This window comes from Podarcis gaigeae (genome assembly GCF_964106915.1).
Source record: "Podarcis gaigeae genome assembly, chromosome: 1".
Taxonomy (NCBI): domain Eukaryota; kingdom Metazoa; phylum Chordata; class Lepidosauria; order Squamata; family Lacertidae; genus Podarcis; species Podarcis gaigeae.
Window position 1 is genome coordinate 44619453 of NC_139678.1, and position 19888 is coordinate 44639340.

A 19888-nucleotide genomic window follows, 5' to 3' on the forward strand; every position below is an offset into this window, starting at 1 on the left:
TTCCAATTACTCACGGGTTCTTCTTTAGAGCCGAATTTTCAATAGAAGAAGTCAGCGCTCTCCGCCGGATGGCATGCGGCTGCGCTCGGCAGGGATAGCAGAGAACTCAAAGCACCACGCTTCTCCCCGGCACCCGATCCGTAGCCTTTAAAAAGGCTCCTTCACGAGTCGGGAGAGCGCTAACGGTGCCAGCCGAGTCTCCATGTCCACGGCCTCAATCTGGCCGTGGTTTTTAAGGGTCCCCGCATCGCCGGTGCGGTAGGACCCAGCCCCTGCCAAGCCGGCTCCCTCCGGAGCTCGGAGGGAGCCCGCCATTCGGCGATGGCGCCGACCCGGAACTTAGTTGGTCTTTAAGGTGCTACTGGAAAGAATTTTTTTTGTTAAGTCTATATTCTATTATTCTTTGATTCTGCAATGGACCAGTCCACCATTTTCCATGGTTGAGTTGCCTCTTTATTATTTGTTTATAAAATTAATATTCCACCCCTCATCACATGTAAGCTCAGACTAGGTCATGACAATTTACTGAATAAACAATAAAAGGGACAATATAATATACTTCAAAATGCAACCATTCCCAGCCAATTAACTCTCAGGCAAATAATGATCCTTTCAGAAGATCTAACAGAAGGGGAGAATCTTCAGTTGATCCTGAAAATAAAGTTGGTTCCGCCTTCAGTGATGAGGGTATTTCAGAACTGTGGCATTATCACTAAGAAAGCCTTCCAGGCAGCCACATCTCCTCTTCTGCATCCAGGGAATTATCTTTTTATACACCTGTATTTTTCCTTCTCATACCAGCACTTCACATTAGACAACCTGCATGTATGTGTGACAGAAGAGATAGCAGAAGTGCAGTTGGCAGTGGGTGAGTGGGATGGAATATTGGATACGGTTAGAAGGAATGACTGAGTGTTGGTTGGGAAACGAGAGCCAGAGTGGGGAGAGTGGGGCTGTGGGAGACAGAGAGGCTGAGGGGATATGAGGCAAGAGGGATAATGAAAGCACCTGTGAGAGTTAAGATAGCTGTTATGAATATGAGAAGGGTGGAGGGAAAATAGATCTTACCCACGTGTGGGTAATTAACAAAAGAATCATCTGGGTGCCGAGATTCAAAGCATGAGGCTTTGCACACTCTCCAGTGGGACAGAGACCCAAGCAGTTAAAAACACACTCAAAATTAAGCAGCAATTCAACATGGAATACTGGCTATTAGACCCTTTTCATATCGCAATTAATTTCTTACAGCGCTTGTCCTCCCTCTCTACCCCTCTTGCAATGAACAGATCACAAACTGTACAGTTTAAAATGCTTTATTTACTAAATCCAAAGGTCTGATTCATGCATTGTTCCATGCATCAGCAAGGAGAACACAGGTAGAATACTCTTGGGTGTAAACTGCAGAGCATAGTTTCATACATGCGGTTCAAACATTGGAGCAAGTTCAGACATATCTGTCCTGGTCAGTTACATGGTGTGGAGAAAAGTGTGAGAGGAAGAGAAGTAGCTTCACTTCCTCCCTCATGAAGGTATGGGGGTGTGACCTAGCTGAGTCTAGGAATAGACCTCTCTGGCCTTAACCCCTTCATGCACATATTCAAGCACATATTCATAGTTAACGTTTGACTGCAATTTCTCACAAGTAGGGCAGTCAAGTATGTTATGTCGGAACACCAGAGCAACTCTCTATATAATGACTCAATGTTCTGGAAGTTTCTTAATTAAGAACAAGTTTGCGTTTTAACCATCGATGTTCTGGTCTGGCTGGATTCCTTTGGGTGGATTCCAAAGAAAATAATCTCACACCACTTATCTAATGTAGATGTAGGAATATAAAGGGAGAGTCCTACTGCTCTCTACATGGCAGTAGGTGGTTGCTGGCATCCATCTGTTTCAAGAGACAATGGAAGAGTGTGCTATCAGCAGTAAAGTCAAACTCTTTTCTTTTCTTTGCTGCCTAGTGCAGTAGACCGGTCCACTTGTCAAGTGCTTCTCTGAGCTCCAAGAACCAAGTGAAGCAGGAAGACAGTGGCAGGTCAGCACCTTATTGATTGGGGTAGCTGACCAGTGAGGCACAATGATCTCTCCCATCATCAAAATCTACCGTATGCCTATCAGGTTGAGCTTATAACTTGTAACTGTTGCTTCCCATGTTGTTTATGCTGCATTAGCAGCACTGAATGACCTCTCCTGGGGCCCAAGACTGGACAGTTTGCCACCTTAGGGACTCCACTCTGGATTTGTCAATGGCCTTTTCTTCTCCAGAAGATGTTCTGCAAGGCAGCAAAGAGAGATTATCCCTCAGGGTTTACTCCTGAAGCCACTCTCACAGATAAGTATAGCCACAGGGCAGTGGCTAGATTTTCCTAGATGGATTATCTTCCCAGGCTGATGAGGCCCACCTGCCCCTCATTTCCCTCTACAGCACCTTAAGTTGTTAATTTCCCTCCTTAGTGTTATGTTGCTATAAATGCAGCACAGTCTACAAGCATTACCAGCACAGAAAGAAACTGCTTTTCTTCAGTATTATTTATTCAGTATCACAGTAAAAGTTCTACTGAATTATGACATTATTTGTCTGCAAAATTTCAAACATTTAAACAGTAACAGACATTTTATTTCAGTTGTCTGCAGTAGGTCACTTGATGGTGCACTGACCTCTAGAGGCTATTCTACAGAATAGAAAAAGAGCAGGGAAACCCAACAGAGGATTTATGGGCTAAGCCTGTGTTGTGAGCTTTTAACCACCACTTTACTTACTTTCAAGCCTGGCAAGTTTCTAACAGCACAGTGGCTATTCTCCATGTTTCCCCACAACACCACCGGGTGAAAACTAAGGTCACATCCTGCTTTCCTGATATTAGACCACTTTTTTCCAATTTCCCAAGAAAACAGAAAACTATTGACAGAGCAAGTCTGTCATGTTCTCTCTCTAAAAGTTTCAAACAGGGGGAAAATATATAATCATAAGAAGCTGTGATGGTAAAACCACCCAAAGAGCTCGGTGGTGTGGGTGGTATACAAATGTAATAAATAATACAGTGGTACCTCAGGTTAAGTACTTAATTCATTCCGGAGGTCCGTTCTTAACCTGAAACTGTTCTTAACCTGAAGCACCACTTTAGCTAATGGGGCCTCCCACTGCTGCGGTGCCGCCAGAGCACGATTTCTGTTCTTATCCTGAAGCAAAGTTCTTAACCTGAAGCACTATTTCTCGGTTAGCGGAGTGTGTAACCTGAAGCGTATGTAACCTGAAGCGTATGTAACCTGAGGTACCACTGTACAGAACTAAACCATCAACAGAGTGTTATTAGTTTGTGCATGAGCTGCCAGTTGGTGAAAGCAGCTTGTGCAGTCCCTCCTTCTTGCCAGTCGAAGAAGCAAGGAAGCAGCAGAAAACTACAAATTGGCTTAGCAGTTCATCCAGATATTTTGAGGGAAGAAATCTGGAACTCAGGAGAGTAGCTGAGGTATTGGCTCAGTACCGCCCAGAAACAGGCTGTAGGGAATGTATTAGCACGTTTGCTCAGAAATATCTTGCACTGTTTTCAATTGGGCATATCTAGTTAGTAAATTGCATTTGGAATTGAGGCCGTATTATGACATTCTTTTCCTAGGGAAATCCAGCAGGCCTCTTGAAATCCGAGGTTAAGAACAGTTCTGTCTCATAATCTTTTGGCACCATACTCTTTCTATTTACCCCTTCAGAGTTTCTAGATTGTGGCTGAACTGATTTTTTATCATGGCAGCCTTGCGTAAAAGAAAAAGAAAAACTCACACACCGTTTTGAGGTTGTACGGCTGAGTAGCAGCCTGCAAGTTTAATTGTTAATAAATAATATGCTACCAGTTCCCTGAAGAATCCCTCCATATGTAAAACTACTGGAGGAAAAAGAGTAAACATAAATTATTGCCTTATACTGATAATTTACAGTTTGTTTCGTAAATACAAAAGTGTACTTGCTTCAAAAGAGGCACACAAATATTTAGCCAATGTTTATTCAGAATTTAAAACTTTAGCCAAATGAATTGTATGCTCATAGAGCTATAGTTATGACACATAAATTACTAAGATGCAATTAAAAACTATTATTTCAGCAAAGCATTATTTTTAACTTCTAACTGTAGTTAGCATTTGAGAAATTCACATTTGATTTCAAATTCATTATTTGCTTTCCCTGGCCTATAATATTGCCCCCTGCTTTATGTGTTTGAATCCCCTAAGTCCTGTTCAATTTGCTTTTATATTGATGTTATATTGGTTTTAGGCTGCATGATATTGGGTTTGAAAGAAAAAATGGGATGGGGAGGGGTGAGGAATGCACTGCTGAGAGAGTTTGGATGGAATTCAATGCCGTGCTCTTCCAGTCATTCTGTCTGCACAAGTACTTCACTTCTCTAGACAGAATGATACCATCACCTCTCCTCTCCCCACAGATGTGCTGTTCTGGATGTTCTCCTGCCATCTTCTCCAAAATCAATTTGTGAGGGTTAAGGGCACAGGGAGGAGTGAGGGAGCCCATTTCTGCAAGCGAAAGTCCTTGTGCTGGGCTTCCACTGACAGGGATGCTTAGGTGACTCCCACCCGTTAAAAATATTCAGCAGGCTATAACTACTTCTAAATAAATACATACATTTTAAACCAGTGCTTAAGATTCTATAGTGCAATTACAGTGGTACCTCTGGTTATGAACTTAATTTGTTCCGGAGGTCCGTTTCTAACCCGAAACCGTTCTTAACCTGAGGCGCGCTTTCGCTAATGGGTCTCCCGCTGCCACCGCACTGCTAACACGCGATTTCTGTTCTCATCCTGAGGTAAAGTTCTCAACCCGAGGTACTACTTCTGGGTTAGCGGAGTTTGTAACCCGAAGTGTTTGTAACCCGAGGTACCACTGTATATAACAAGGGGCACAGGGAAGTCCTGAGTAGTAGTTAAGTCAAATTCTTTTAGGTTTCCAGAGCAAATGGTTTGCAAACTACTGGCTACATACATTTTCAAAGTGCAGTAAGATTATATTATTTTAAGCTGAGGTAGCCAGTGAAGATAAACTAATCTGTGGGAAACATAGCACATTATCTCATTCATATATATATATATATATATATATATATATATATATATGATTAACTTAATGCAAAAGCTATGCATCTATCTTTCTGGATAGGTTTCCCCATAATGCCTATTTTGTTTGGTGTCTTTTTCTCTCTACTGCTCTTCGCAAAGCGTGGAGGATCGAATCTTCATTATTCTGAATATTGTAGCTGGTCAATCCCACCAGTTTATCAAAATCCTCCTCTGTATATGTAAAGCTTTGGAGTCCATATGGAGAACAAGGTCCAGTCACATCAACGTCACCCTGCTTCAGTTCAGAGGGACTGCGTTCCACACCTGCAAAACAAATGTCGTTATCACATGACTGACACTACTCGCTGCATGTGCTGCCTTCTTCTTTGCAAAAGCTGATCAGTGGCACTTTTGAAATGAGATCCAATGAATATGCTATCTCTGCAGTGTGTGACTCATGGGAAAAGTACCCATCCAAAATGGGAAGGTATTTGCATGAACATGTACCCCAATGTTAATATGGTGGCATATTGGGGGCTGGGGTCCTTGTTTGGGTGAAAAGGTGGTGTAAATGAGAAATGGATGCCTTCCAAGATATCACTGCTAAACCCAGTACAAAGGTTCCCAAGGTGAAGGCGATGACTTCCCCCGATTTTTGATGTGATATGTCAAAACTCAGACATTACACTATCCATTAAAAAAAAACCCACAATATATTTTTACTTCTAAAAATTCCCAGGCAGCTCTGGGCACTCCCTGCTAGTAAACAAACAAACAAACAAACTTACCTGGTGCTTTATATTTTCTGAATGTGTCATTGATCAGAGGAAAGAAAACCACAATGGGTGCTTTCGAATTCTCGAGATCTTCAAAGACATAGCACTCCTTCAGTTCCTTATCCTTAATATGACTCAGATCTACTTTGGGGAAAGGAATTCCTTGCTTTGCAAAGTATCTGGAGGCTTCTTGTAAAGGCTGGATTGACGTAAGACAAAAACTGAAATGAGACTTCACCCTTACTAAAATAATTTATTTTGGTTTTTTAGGTACAAAGATGCTTAGGTTTGAGACCTTCCCATACACCTCACTTCCTGCCATGATGTGCAGACTTCATGTGCACCTGTGTGTGTAGGCAGATGGAGACAAACCTGACACCACTGAGCCTATGGGAATCCGTGAATGGGTGTTGCTCCTCTAGCGGAGCAGAGTGTGTCCTTTGGATTCATTTTGATCTCCTTAGAGTGATCAAACTGCTTTACACACATTACATGAATAAATCTTTCAAGAGTAAGCAAATGAGGATCTGGAGATGAGAGATTCCTGCTTTTTAATGGTTGTCTAAGCGAGTCTACAGTGAAAGATCAAACTTGAATTATGGACTTATTTACCGGTTCCCAACTCACTATCTTAGCATTAACTTGTACAGTGGTACCTGTACAAGTTAGTACTTAATTCGTTCCGGAGGTCCGTTCTTAACCTGAAACTGTTCTTAACCTGAAGCACCACTTTAGCTAATGGGGCCTCCCACTGCTGCTGCCCCGCCGGAGCACGATTTCTGTTCTCATCCTGAAGCAAAGTTCTTAACCCGAGGTACTATTTCTGGGTTAGCAGAGTCTGTAACCTGAAGTGTATGTAACCTGAAGCGTATGTAACCTGAGGTACCACTGTATATCAAAGTATTTTGATGGCACTATATCGGGAAGTGTACTCCATTAAATCATAAAACACCATTTAAACAATAAAAATACAGATAATCATTAAGATGCCTGGCTAATTCTCATCTGGTTGACAAGTGAGAGAAGAGCATGATTAACTTTTGATGAGAAGTAGGCTGAAGGCAAGAAGAACTAGCACTGGAGGTTAAAACAGGACAGAAGAGAAACCCTCCATTCCAATATAAATCTGTGCCATCAACTACAGCAGGGGGGAAGGCACTGTGGCCCTCCAGATGTTGCTGAACTACAACTCCCATCAGCCGCAGCCAGCATGACCAATGGTTGGGGTAATGAGAGTTGTAATTCAGAAACATCTGGAGGAGCACAGGTTCCCACCCCTAATCTAGAGTGTCTGGGATTCTGGAACCCTGCTGGGGAATAACTGTATTTGGCTTTATCGCCAATCACATTTCCCACTTCAGTTCTTTCTTACAATATGCCAACTGGTCTGAACTGGGTAGTCCTCATGTAATGGAAATTCCAAAAGCATTATGAAGATGGAACAATTTGGTAAGCAGTTTCTGATTCGCTACCTGGAACATTTACATCAAAGGTGGTGCAAACTAAATGCTGTCTTATTACGGAGGCCAGTTTTCCCAGCTCTGAATTTTCAATCAAATTCTAGAGCATTGTCCCAGTGTCTGGATTCCATTGGAAACTACAAGATCTGAAATCCACAACACTACAACTGCTTGAGCCACCTGCTGGATCACTGTATATTGCAATGTTCTCAGGGTTTGTTGGCTTGTTTGTTTTTGTGTTGGCAGTGTGAGATAGGGACTCCATTTCACTGACTGCATCATTGGGATTACTGTGTTGTTGTTGTTGTTGTTTAGTCGTTTAGTCGTGTCCGACTCTTCGTGACCCCATGGTCCAGAGAACACCAGGCACCTCTGTCCTCCACTGCCTCCCGCAGTTTGGTCAAAGGGATTACTGTAAGTGAGGTCAATAGACATAGACTTTCAGGGACACATTTTACCACAGTCAGAAGTGGGAAGTTTTGAACCTGGGGACATACTTGTGGATTTGTCTGTTGCTATATTCTTCTTGCTGGTGCCTTTTGTTAATGTGAATAAAATTATCCGGCTATATATCAGGTGTGTGTGTCCAGGGACAAGGGGATTTTCTCCGATATCCTAATTTGACTCCCAGATTTTCCTTGGGGTGGGATCTGAATCTAGAACTGAATTCTCAACCCGCAAAAAAATAACTCATAGCCTGCTGAACCCAACCCTAGTTACAACCCACATGTTTCACTAATGTCCCACTGTATGATCATTGTCATAGACTGACTAGTCCAATGAATCCCTAGAATCATGAAAAAAGTCTAAATCCAGGCAGCAAAGCAAAATCACAAAAACTTAACTTATGTCCACAATTCAGAAGGCCACAGTGACAAAAAGCAAGCCAGGAGTAGGAAGGGAAGCAGGACTAAGACAAAGACTCAATGGTAGTGGGAAAGTAGCAAAGACCAAGGTGAAAAGCAGGAAACAGAGGGGCCATACCCCTGTAATAGTAGATCCTAATAACTAATGAGTAGTGCTGTCTATCATGAAGAATAAGATATTACAGACTGAGGGAGAGAAAGGATAGAGAATCCATCTAGTCAATCAGACTGGTACTTGAATCTTGGAGGCTTTTAAGGAGAAGTTGGGTGGCCATCTGCCATAGATGCTTTAGCTGAGATTCCTGCATTGTTGGGGATTGGACTAAAAGACTCTTGGGGTCCCTTCCAACTCTACAATTCTATGATTCTATTATAGGTCCAGCAGGGCTGGCTTTGTCAAGCAGCCAGTTAAATGTTATCATGTGGTAAAATGACCTGCAAAATGCTGAAGTTTTAATTTGTTTTATCAACTTCAGATTTAAATTTGGTCATTTTAAATATACTTACAATTGCCCTAATATCGACTTAGGGAATTTATCAGTGAAACCAACTATTGTGAAGACCAAGGGTGAGATGGTTAGAGTGACAGCTGAGTAAGGAAACTGGGGAGTTTGAAAATAAGGTCACACTTAACTGAAGTTGCTTCTTTTTTAAAGCCAACCAACTATGGACTTCAGAAGCTATGGCTTCCAACTGGAGGCAGTTCAGTAAAAGTTGTGTGTAGCAGCTGCTGCCGCATGTTCTGATCAGCCCATATAGAACAGCATAGTATGTGTATGAGCTCATCATGTTTCTACTGGTAATGGTGTGAAACGGCTTCACAAAATGGGGGCGACCCGTGAGACAAAGCTACATTGCACTGTGACAGGGAGTCATTGCCATGCAGAGCAGAAACTATTTTCAAGCAGCCTCCAAGTGGTGTTTATAACACAAGAGCACATCAACTGATGCTTATCATTTTCTCTAGGGCTCATAATCAATATAAAACTAGAAAGCAATGATTCAAAAACTAAAAATGTCTCACAGATGTTTGTGATCCTGAAGAATAATTTAAATGTATAATGACATCCACTTTCCTCTCAGGCCTCAGGAGTGGTGGGTAGCTGATATCTAGATATGCTGCAGTATCTGTGATAGACAGGTATTCTGATGTAGCTGTCAGCTGGTTGGGAAGAGTGTCTAGATCAGTATCTGAAAGGCAAATACCATGGTTAGCAATTAATAGTCTGCTGCTACTTTGATTAATATACATTTTCACAGTTTTCTGTATTTGTCTGCAGTTCTAAAAAGAGCTTTGCATTCCAAAGCTCAAGATCCTTTACTCCTTCCCCAACAATATCACAACTGGAAAGAGACCTGCTGGAATGTAATGTAAAAGTGCTGTCTAAAATGTATAAAATATCATTGGAATATTGGGATATTATTGGAATGGGAGACAAAGGATGAGCAAGTAAAATCCTCAGTGATACAATGGGCAATAGATATACAATGGTCATCATATATATATGGAAGCATGGGAAGGGTTGTGGAATATGGATATAAAATTGACAGTATGTTATGATCTAAGAGAAAATTATATGAAAATGATATACTGATGGTATCTAAAACTGAGTAAATTGGCAAAAATGTATAAATCTAAATCAAATAAGTGTTGGAAATGTAAAGAGAAAGAAGGTTCTTTTTATCACATCTGGCGGTCTTGTAGTAAGGTTAAAGCTTACTGGGAAATGATATATACTGAATTGAAAAGGATGTTTAAAATAATGTTTGTAAAAAAATCCCATAAGCTTTTCTTTTGGAATTATAGGGACAGAACTACCGAAACTGTACAGAAACTTCTTCATGTACGCTACTACAGCGGCAAGAATGTTACTTGCCCCAAAATGGAAAGAGGCAGAAGTCCCAGCAAAGGAAGAATGGATTCAAAAACTTATGAAAAATGCAGTAATAGTGAAACTTCCCGGACGAATAAGAAATTAAGATAAACTTTTTTTTTTTATAAAAGAATGGAAATGGTTTGTTGAATATTTACAGATAAATTGTAAACAGATAAGAACATTGGCAGGATTATTGTAATAACCTGAAGTTTGATAAGAGTATATATTTAAAGTAGATGAATAAATGAGCAAACTAAGTTAATTTGGATATGCAGAAGATATTAAAAATAAATTTAAAGAACCGCAGAAAGAAGGAGAAGGAAGTCGTTTTGAAATGTTAAAATGATTGTCAAATTAGTGAAATGTATAAACCTGTAAAGCATAAATAATTTTTTTAAAAAAATTCATCTCAATTATCATCAACCCAGTTAAAATTTAAAACTTGGAGATCAGTCAACTTGGTTAGTCAAGCCCTGACCACGTACCTTTCCATATGGCAAAGTTTTTATTATCTATATATCCATCATTTAATTGGAATTCCTTTATGAAATTGTAGAACTTTGAGGTTGTTATCCTTTGTGTTAAGACTTCACGAAGGGTCTTCATGAATTTATTGCTAGGGATAACCAATTGAGTATTCAATTCATCTGCTTTTGGTGGCTGAGGTGGTCTTTCTTCTGCAAGTCAGAATAAATGGTAAATTTTATTTACTGAAGCAGTCATAACGAACACATGCAATGATATGAACTGATGTATAGTGAAATAATCAGCGTTCCCCCCGATTATGTGACGGCTGTATATTTATCAAATATATACCATATTGAGGAAGCCATCTTCAGGTGTCTGTTCATATAAAATGAATGTGTACAGAGGTAGTCTCTGCACATTCAGCTATACCCTAATAAAAGTAGGTAGGTGAGGTGCAGAGTTCATTCCTTATGATGGGTGCAGGCTGTTCCTTACATACCTTATCATCAGGACTATCCCAAGATATTTTGCTGCCTGAGCTGAAGAACAAGATGATGCCACCCTTCCAAGCCAACCAGACCGGCAAATAAATCTAAATGCAAGCTCAGGGAAAAGTGGAAGAGATCAGCTCTGCACTACAGGCAAATCCCCATTTACGTGTGTTCAATATGTGCGCAACCACACACCTGCTGCCATGGGTTAATTTGTTATTGGCATAAAACTGCACTGCCTTCCTTTGAAAATACAGCAATGGAAGTTGCAAAATCTATCGCTATATTTGCTGCTGCTAGCATAGACAGGAATTTTGTCAGTATATTGGTGCTAGATGGGGGCAAATAAACCAAAGCTTAATCCTGACAAGATGTTAAGTCCTGTGGGTTGGGTTGGTTCTTGTAGCTGAGGACTAGATAGTTAGCGTGTTCTAGATGGGGTTGTACTCCCTTGGAAAGAAGGAACATAGGTCCAGAGGTGGTAGAGTCCACATTGTCACTAGAAGACCAAAGTGACCTTAGTGGCACATCAAGCTTTTTGGCAGTTCCAGCTGGTTCACCAGCTATAGCCATTCCTATAAAGCCAGGTGAAGTAGAAGAAGAAGAAGAAGAAGAAGAAGAAGAAGAAGAAGAAGAAGAAGAAGAAGAAGAAGAGTTTAGATTTGATATCCCGCTTTATCACTACCAGAAGGAGTCTCAAAGCGGCTAACATTCTTTCCCTTTCCCTTCCTCTCCCATAACAAACACTCTGTGAGGTGAGTGGGGCTGAGAGACTTTAGAGAAGTGCTACTAGCCCAAGGTCACCCAGCAGCTGCATGTGGAGGAGCGGAGACACAAACCCAGTTCCCCAGATTACAAGTCTACCGCTCTTAACTACTACACCATACTGGCCAATGCACTATTAATCTAAGGGCTGGATTACTGTAACATGCTGTGTGTGAGGCTGTCCTTAAAGATGATCCAGAAACCCTGGTTGTGCAGACTGTAGTGGCCAGGTTGCTTAGTGGCTTAACCTCTTGGGACCATGTGACACTGATTCCGAAAGAGATGCACTGGGTGCCAATGCATTATACATTGTTTTCTAGTTCTGGGTGGTTCACTCACTATGGCTCCTTTTTGGACAGAGATGACTTGGACATGGTACTAGTAATTTACTGATTGGATTATTGCAATGTGCTGTGCTAGGGAGTGCCATTGAAGGTGACTAGGAAACTATACATACACACAGACACACAGCTTTTCTGTTTCATCATATCATCAACACATTCTGTGTTATAGTCATATGCAGGATAATAAAAAGGAAAAAATAACATAAATATAAGACATATATAAATGAATATTAGCAGTAACATTACGTATCCCTCCAGTTTCTTTGACTCTTGTAAATGTTATCTTTAATTCCCCTTACACTCTTCCCTTGGTTTCCTAACTGCTACCTTTTCAATTGTGTTTCCTTACTCTACTAAATTCTTTTCATTACCTTATATAATCCCACGTTATAACCGCTACTACTGAGTTATTTTTTGTCAGTCTGTTCCCATGATTTTTTGTTACAATATTTTTCCATATAATCTATACATAATGCCCAGTCCTCTTTTAAATCCTTATCATCTTTTGTTTCTTAATCTATTTCTCATGCTGGCAAGTTCTATATATTCTATTAATTTAAGATGCCTAGGAAAACTTCAACTGGTTCAAAATATGGAAAAGGAGGCACGATCTCTTAAAGTAAACAAATGAAACTAGCACAAGGCATGATAAAAGTCTGTCATTTTATCAGGGCAAGTGACCTGTTTACTGTTGTCACAATTGTTTTTTCAAAATTTATCTTCTGTACCATGAAAATAAATAAAAAGAGGATTTTATTTTTAAAATTCAGCAGATTATCGGCTGGCAATCACTTTAGAATTCACATATAGAATTTATATAACCCCTGCTTTAAAAATAGCTGCACTGGTTGCGAGTTTGTTTCTGACGCCAATTCAAGGTGCTTACACTACTGTTTAGAACCCAGAACAATTTAGACCCCAAGTATCTGTACCTTCCCTAAAGAACCTCTCAAGCGTTGAGATCTGCGGAGTTCCACCTCCCTCTGAGATTCATGGGAAATGACCTGGGAAAGGGACATTCCCTGTGGCAGCCCCTAAATTGTGGGATTCCTTTCTCACAGAGGTGTGCCTGGCACCTTCATTGTACAGCTTTTGTTGTATGTTGAAGACACACCTCTTAACCCTGGCCTGTGACACTTGTGATATGCAGTGCATTTTTTCTTTTTAAAAAATAGTTCAAAACAGGAAAAATAAATACAGTAAATGGACAAAAGTACAAAGAAAATGCATTACATCATATTACACAGTTGACAGTTCACAGTAACTTCCACATTGGCATGATGTTGTGTGCACCAACATCTTCCTACTCATATTGAAATACTGCCAAACTTTCAATGAGGCCAAACTTTCATCAGCAAAACACCACACATTCACATTCCACACTGCTTCACACATTAAATGCTCGCTTCAGTCTGAGACTCAGGAAACACCGTGACAAGAAATGAGGCCGCCATTCGGGGTAGCAACGGAACTGATGATTCACTGTGCTGGAGAAGAAACTAATTTTTTTAATTTTTTTAGTTTCTTCTCCCGTTAGATTCACAAAATGTTTAGGGGTATGCATCCCCCTGCATCCCCCCAGAAAAAAGCACTGGTGATATGTATATTTTTAGGACTCACTCTGGTGGTGATTGTAATTTTTTTATGCTGCATATTATATCACCTGAGGATGTTCTGGCGAACGGCAGGTAAAAATCAAATAATAATGTGCCAACTCAAGTTGCTAGTGTTGAAATCAGCTTTCTACAATTTGGGACCCAGGCACTTTAAAAATGTGCAGCCCTCGGATTCCTTACCAGGAAGGATGGCCTAAAAATATATTAAGTACATAATTAGCATACTATGGGGAGGGACAGGATGAAGAAGAATTTTAAATTTTATAACCAAATGTAAAACGAAACATGGATTACTAACCAATGTCTTGTACTTTGTCCCTGGTAAGCAGGTACCACAGACCTTCTTCCGAAGAATCAAGTGCACGCCAGGAATCCAGTAGGTTATAAGAAAATACATTACTCCATACACCTAGAGAAAAGGAGGGAGAGATCAAGTAAGAAGTGCAAACATCATAAGGGGCGATCTGCATCCCAGTTTGCTGTGACTACTTTCTTTTTTCCCTCCGCTGTCACCACCAAAAGTAATGGGGTCTTGTGGGGGGGGCACCAAAAATTGCTTGGGGTTGGTCTCATTGGGTCTTCCGGCCAGGGATTAGCCACACCTCTGTTAAGCTCCAGGTGAGCCACACCTTTTGAGGGACAAGGCATGACAGGAAAGCTAAAAGCAAAGCGAAAATAACCTAAAGCACAATGTTTGAAAGCCCTCACACCAGATATTTGCAATAAAAATTAAAAAATCATTTTGCATCTTTCTTGGTTCCCTCGGAAAGGTGTGTGAGGACTAACTGAGGTTCAGTGTTTTAAAAGTGTTTCAAAGAAAGATGACATTTTACAATGTCCTTCACAACATTATCAGGGTTTGAATTGGGCACTCTAACTCAAAGAAGATAATTCTTCAGTTGAGTTTCCAACAACCTGCAACCTTCCTTTGACTCTGTCATTACTATTACCGAATACAATCCAGGAAGGAAAGTTAGTTCTCCTCTAGCCACTGACAGTAAACTTTGACTCTACTAGTCCTGTGAATATTCGAGGCAAAACAATAATGGAGTTGTCTTAAGGAATGAATTAGTGTTGTGGAGGGATAGTTGCTATATAGGCTTCAGTTCACTAATTACTTAGATGACACCGTGACAATGTGCCAAATTAATAGATGATACCAAATTTGGAAGAGTTGCTTTAGTAAACAGGCTAAACATTTAAAAATATTTTAACACAGCAGATAGTTGAGCAGATGGAAACAGAATAAAAGGCTTTAGGAACAAGTGTAAATCGAGGGAGACACACTAAATGCATGCATATGAGATCAGACTTCTAGCAATATTACTTCCAAGATGCATGTAGGGTTAATGCCCATCTGTTTGTTTTATATTATTTATCTGTGCATGGATAGTTTAATGTGAAATCAGGCTGGTTTTTGCTACACCACTCTGATTTTATCCAGAATGTACTGTTTTGCATAAAAGGTAAAGGTAAAGGTACCCCTGCCCGTACGGGCCAGTCTTGACAGACTCTGGGGTTGTGCGCCCATCTCACTTAAGAGGCCAGGGGCCAGCGCTGTCCGAAGACACTTCCGGGTCACGTGGCCAGCGTGACATCGCTGCTCTGGCGAGCCAGAGCCGCACACGGAAACGCCGTTTACCTTCCCGCTGGTAAGCGCTCCCTATTTATCTACTTGCACCTGGAGGTGCTTTCGAACTGCTAGGTTGGCAGGCGCTGGGACCGAGCAGCGGGAGCGCACCCCGCCGCAGGGAACCGCCGACCTTTCGATCGGCAAGTCCTAGGCGCTGAGGCTTTAACCCACAGCGCCACCTGCGTCCCCTACTGTTTTGCATACTGATTGGCAACTACATAAGTGTTGCTTACATGAAGAAAACAAGGGATGTAGAAATCACATTGTGTAAATTTTCCTCAGTGAATAAGATGAACTGGGCAATTATTTGCCTCAGTAAAAGCTCAACTCTTTCACACTATCCTAAAGTCAGTGGAGCTTATTGCTAAGCAAGTATGTAGAGTAGAATAGCCTTTTTAGGCAGTAAACAAACCTTCATGCTACAGTCAGATTTTTTTTTTCTTCTAACGGGAATTGGAGGGATTTTTAACATTATAGTATCTTGAAAATGGTATCTGCAGCTCATGTTTGTAAAAGTAGAGAATTTAAGTCACCTTTCATGAAACAGATTCCAGATTCTGGAAGTTTCCTCATCAGCCGTCCCATAAAGAATTTACTTCCAAAGTCCTCAGCACGAACATAGGCCCCATATTTTATTATTCCAACCTCAAAAGGAGTGAATTCCATCCATTCTATAACAGGACAAAAGCAATTATAGGTTCAAATTAAAAGTTTGCTTTGGTGAAATCTGGGTTTGTGGTTGTTGCATTTTGAGTAACTTATTTATCATAGCAGATATATGACCTGACCTGAATGTCAGAAAAGAGAAAGAAAAGCAGAACCGTATACACAATGTTTTATTAGAACAGATACAAAAAATATTTTAAAAACTGAGGAAAAATTATTTTCAGTCCACAATGAGAGGAGAGTTGTGTTTTGTGGTCCCCATTCTCAGCTGGTGGGCACCATTTTACCTTCCTAGAAAGCTCAAAAGTGATGTCAGATAGCATTGACTTGACTCTCTTTGACTTCATGATGATGCTATGTGATGTTGTGACATTATCTTCCATCAGAATTAGGGCAAAGGTTCATGCTCACATTCTGGGGTTCAACAGAAGAAAAAAAGCACCCCAGATACTGGGAATTCCTGGGAATACTAGCGCTGCAAGTGATAAGTTTGTTGTACTCTTGATCCTCTTACAAGCCCTCCATAAATTACCAAGATGCTTCCCCAATGTTATAGCATTCAGAAAGAGCAGTGAAGTTGGAGGACCCTGGTTTGGCTAAGTCTTAATTAAATGTATTACAAGATTGTTTTCAAATAATCTGAGATAATTATTCAACTCAGCTACAATTATTTAAAGCGGTAGATGTAGGGAAGCTACCATAAATAGTGGGTTGGATCCTTTGTTTGCGGAACTCCTCTCTGCCACAATTGCACTTGCACCCAAAATGGTGATTCTAGCCTTGGATACCTATGGAAGCAGAAGGCTACCTGATCCCCACTTCTTGGAAGTGAAGTTCAAAAGTGAGCTTAGATAGCAGTCCCAATTTGGTAAGGTCAAATTAGCCAACCCACCATAAGAGAAAGATAGTGGTGACAACTTGGTGACAAGGAACACAGACGGCTGCAGGTAGTGATTGGACGACTGCCCCTTTATTTCCCTGGATTAATCTGCTTTGTTTCCCATGCATTCTAAAGGTCTTCAATCGATGAAGGAGTGCTGTTTTTACAGATCCCTCAATACAAGAGGGATCTTTCGGAGCAGATTTTCATGCTTGCTTATGTAACTAGTTTTTATACTTGTAAAATGTTTATATGCCTATTGTGGCATTTAATGGCATATAAATAAATACATTAAATATGAAAAAGTGTTAATCATAAAGTCAATAGTAAGTCAAGTCACCGTGGGAGCTTTTTCAGTTTCAAATCAAATACAATATGAATAACATTACCTTTAAATTCTGCAAGGCTATAGTTGTCCTTGGTGTTGAGTACCATGTATATAGGCAGGGGGTTTTGACTGTGAGTCAGGGCACGCTTCTGCCCTGAGAGTGTGTCGCTGCATCTCTTTAAAAATAATGGTTTAAATAACAACAAATTATTAAAACGGCAAGGAAATCCAATCCTATAGGCAGTAACAAATATTAGGAAGGGGTGTTGAGAAGACAAGCTTAATCCCTAACCCTGATTTCATCTGCATATCTAAAAACGCTTCATCTCCACCATCTCTCAGGCCCTGTTCACATCCCAACAGGCCTCATCTGAAGTGAAAGATGGGTTGAAATTCCTCTAAGGAATTAGCTGAGAATGTGTTTTGGGGGGGTCCTTTAAAACAGTGTTTCCCAACCTTGGGCCTCCAGCTGTTTTCGAACTACGACTCCCATCATCCCTGAGCACTGGTCTTGCTAGCTGAGGATTATGGGATTGTAGTCCAAAAACAGCTGGAGGCCCAAGGTTGGAAAATGCTGCTTTAAAATATTAAGAGAATTTCAGCCGCTGCCTGAAAAATGTTTTTGTGAAATCACACACACAGCTTTCTGCCAGCCAGTAGGACTGATGGAGAATTTCAGGAGCAGCTATAGATTCAACCCAATGGCAACTTATGTTGGCTAGGCTCTGGTAAACTCTGAATTAGATTGCTGAAAAGCATCGTATGTGGAGCTGTCTTTGAAGGAAATTTGGAAACTGCTGTTGGTGCAGAATTCAGCAGGCCGGTTGCTCATCAAGACAAGATGGTCTGAGCACAATACACCGATCCTGGTGCAACTGCACTGGCTGCCGCTTAGTTTCTGGGCTCAATTCCAAGTACTGGTTTTGACCGATAAAGCCTTAAACAGCTCAGGACTGCAATATTTCAAGGACCGCCTCTCCCCATATGAACCAACCTTGACCCTGCAATCATAATCTGAGGCCCATCTTCATATGCCTCCGCCATGAGAGGTCTGGAAGGTGGCAACAAGGGAATAGGTATTTTCTGTGGTAGCTCCCCTTTTGTGGAATGCTTTCCCCAGAGAGGCTTGCCTGGCTCCTTCATTAGTTATCTTTAGGGGCCAAATAAAAGCATTCCTTTTTAACCAGACCAGTGACTGATTAACATTCCAAGGCCATTTAAATGGGGTTATTGGTTTGTGTTTGCTCTTGGTTCTTGTCTTTATTATGCATTTTGAGTTCTCATTTTGAAATTTTATATTGTGAATCATCATCACCTCTCAGATTTAATTTCAGAAAATAGAAAATGAATAAAAACAGAAATATATATTACCCCGTTGCTCAATGCTTTGTCAATGAAAAGTCCCCAAAGATCAGTGACACATGTTTTGTAGCCTTCCTTTTGCCGATGTTCCAGTGCATCACTGTATTCCTTTAAGTTTTTGGGGGAAAACAAGTCCAGCTTGCATTTGGTGATACTCTTGCGAGCCTCTGAAATTGCTCCTGAAAGGTCTTGGTGTGACCAGTCAGCATGTTCATAAAGATTGGATAAGGCCCTAGGGGAGATGAATTATTTATTTATTTATTTATTTATTTATTTATTTATTTCATTTATATTCTGCCTTTCCTCCACAGAGCCAAGGTGGAGTATATGGCTCCCCCTGTCTCCATTTTGTTCCCATAACAAACTTGTGAAGCAGGTTAGGCTGAGAGATAGTGACCTCCTGAAAGTGTAAAATAATGGGAGTGTAAAATAAATTACTATGAGACATACTGAATATTATCAGTAAAGCAAAACAAAAAAGCCAATTCTCTTTATGAAAAACCAGAAAAACATGCAAAAGTTGGCTAGGTTGTTGTTGTTGCTTGGAAGGAATTTGCTACGCCCGTGGGATTTTTCAGTGCAAATAACGTCAAAGCCTAAGGAAAGAGCTCAGCAGTCAGCAAAAGGAAAAAGGAAGACACACACACACACACACACACACACATATATCCCAAAAAAACTACAACCCCCCCCTCCCAAAACTGGATAAAGGCTAAAGATAAACAAAGTGCAACTATAAGGGACTGAAAAATAAAAGACTTCCGGGTTGGCTATGAAGCCAGTGGCATTAGATGGCGTATACTGTTGTACACTGCTGCAAGGAGCAGGGCAGCTCTGGTACTGACGCTCGCACCCAGGCGTGTCGGAAACCCATCATCTTAGGCATGCCAAGTGTAGGGACTGAGTAGGACTGAGTAAGCTGTCTGGGTATAGATTTGATTGCTGATTCACGACCCTAAACTGTGTTTTATATAATCGACTTTTTATTTGGTTCTGTGTGCATCGCAATGTTCTTTTGTTGCTATGGCCAATGGCTGACGCAAATAAAGTTTCATTCATTCACTCTGTCTGGGTATGGAACTGGGACTGGGAGAGTGCGCCATGGAGAAAGAGGAAGGACTGGAGAGATTGTGAAGACCAGAAACTTGCTCAAAATGAATAAGCTGTCCCTGTGTAGGTGCTGGGTTAAAAGTGTAAGTGCGTGTGTAAGCTGAGCTAGAAGCAGGCAGAAGCCAGAGAGTGTGAGAAACTGCTAGAATCCAATGCTGTGACTATGGGAGAAGAAAAGACCT

General features: G+C 40.9%; 1 protein-coding gene across 6 annotated transcripts in view; it reads right to left on the bottom strand.

Moving 5' to 3' along the window:
- Positions 1 to 3784: 3784 nt before the first annotated feature.
- Positions 3785 to 19888, bottom strand: part of LOC310848171 (cytosolic phospholipase A2 epsilon-like) — a 72521-nt gene continuing 56417 nt past the window's right edge. For all 6 annotated transcript variants that reach the window (XM_083746852.1, XM_083746850.1, XM_083746854.1 and 3 more), the window contains 8 exons: positions 18606 to 18828; positions 17296 to 17410; positions 15894 to 16031; positions 14026 to 14136; positions 10529 to 10720; positions 9191 to 9357; positions 5853 to 6039; positions 3785 to 5388 (listed from right to left, as the gene is read on the bottom strand). In XM_083746852.1, the coding sequence (XP_083602978.1) occupies positions 5180 to 5388; positions 5853 to 6039; positions 9191 to 9357; positions 10529 to 10720; positions 14026 to 14136; positions 15894 to 16031; positions 17296 to 17410; positions 18606 to 18828 (1342 nt within the window). In that variant the 3' untranslated portion in view covers positions 3785 to 5179. The remainder of the gene's footprint in view (positions 5389 to 5852; positions 6040 to 9190; positions 9358 to 10528; positions 10721 to 14025; positions 14137 to 15893; positions 16032 to 17295; positions 17411 to 18605; positions 18829 to 19888) is intronic.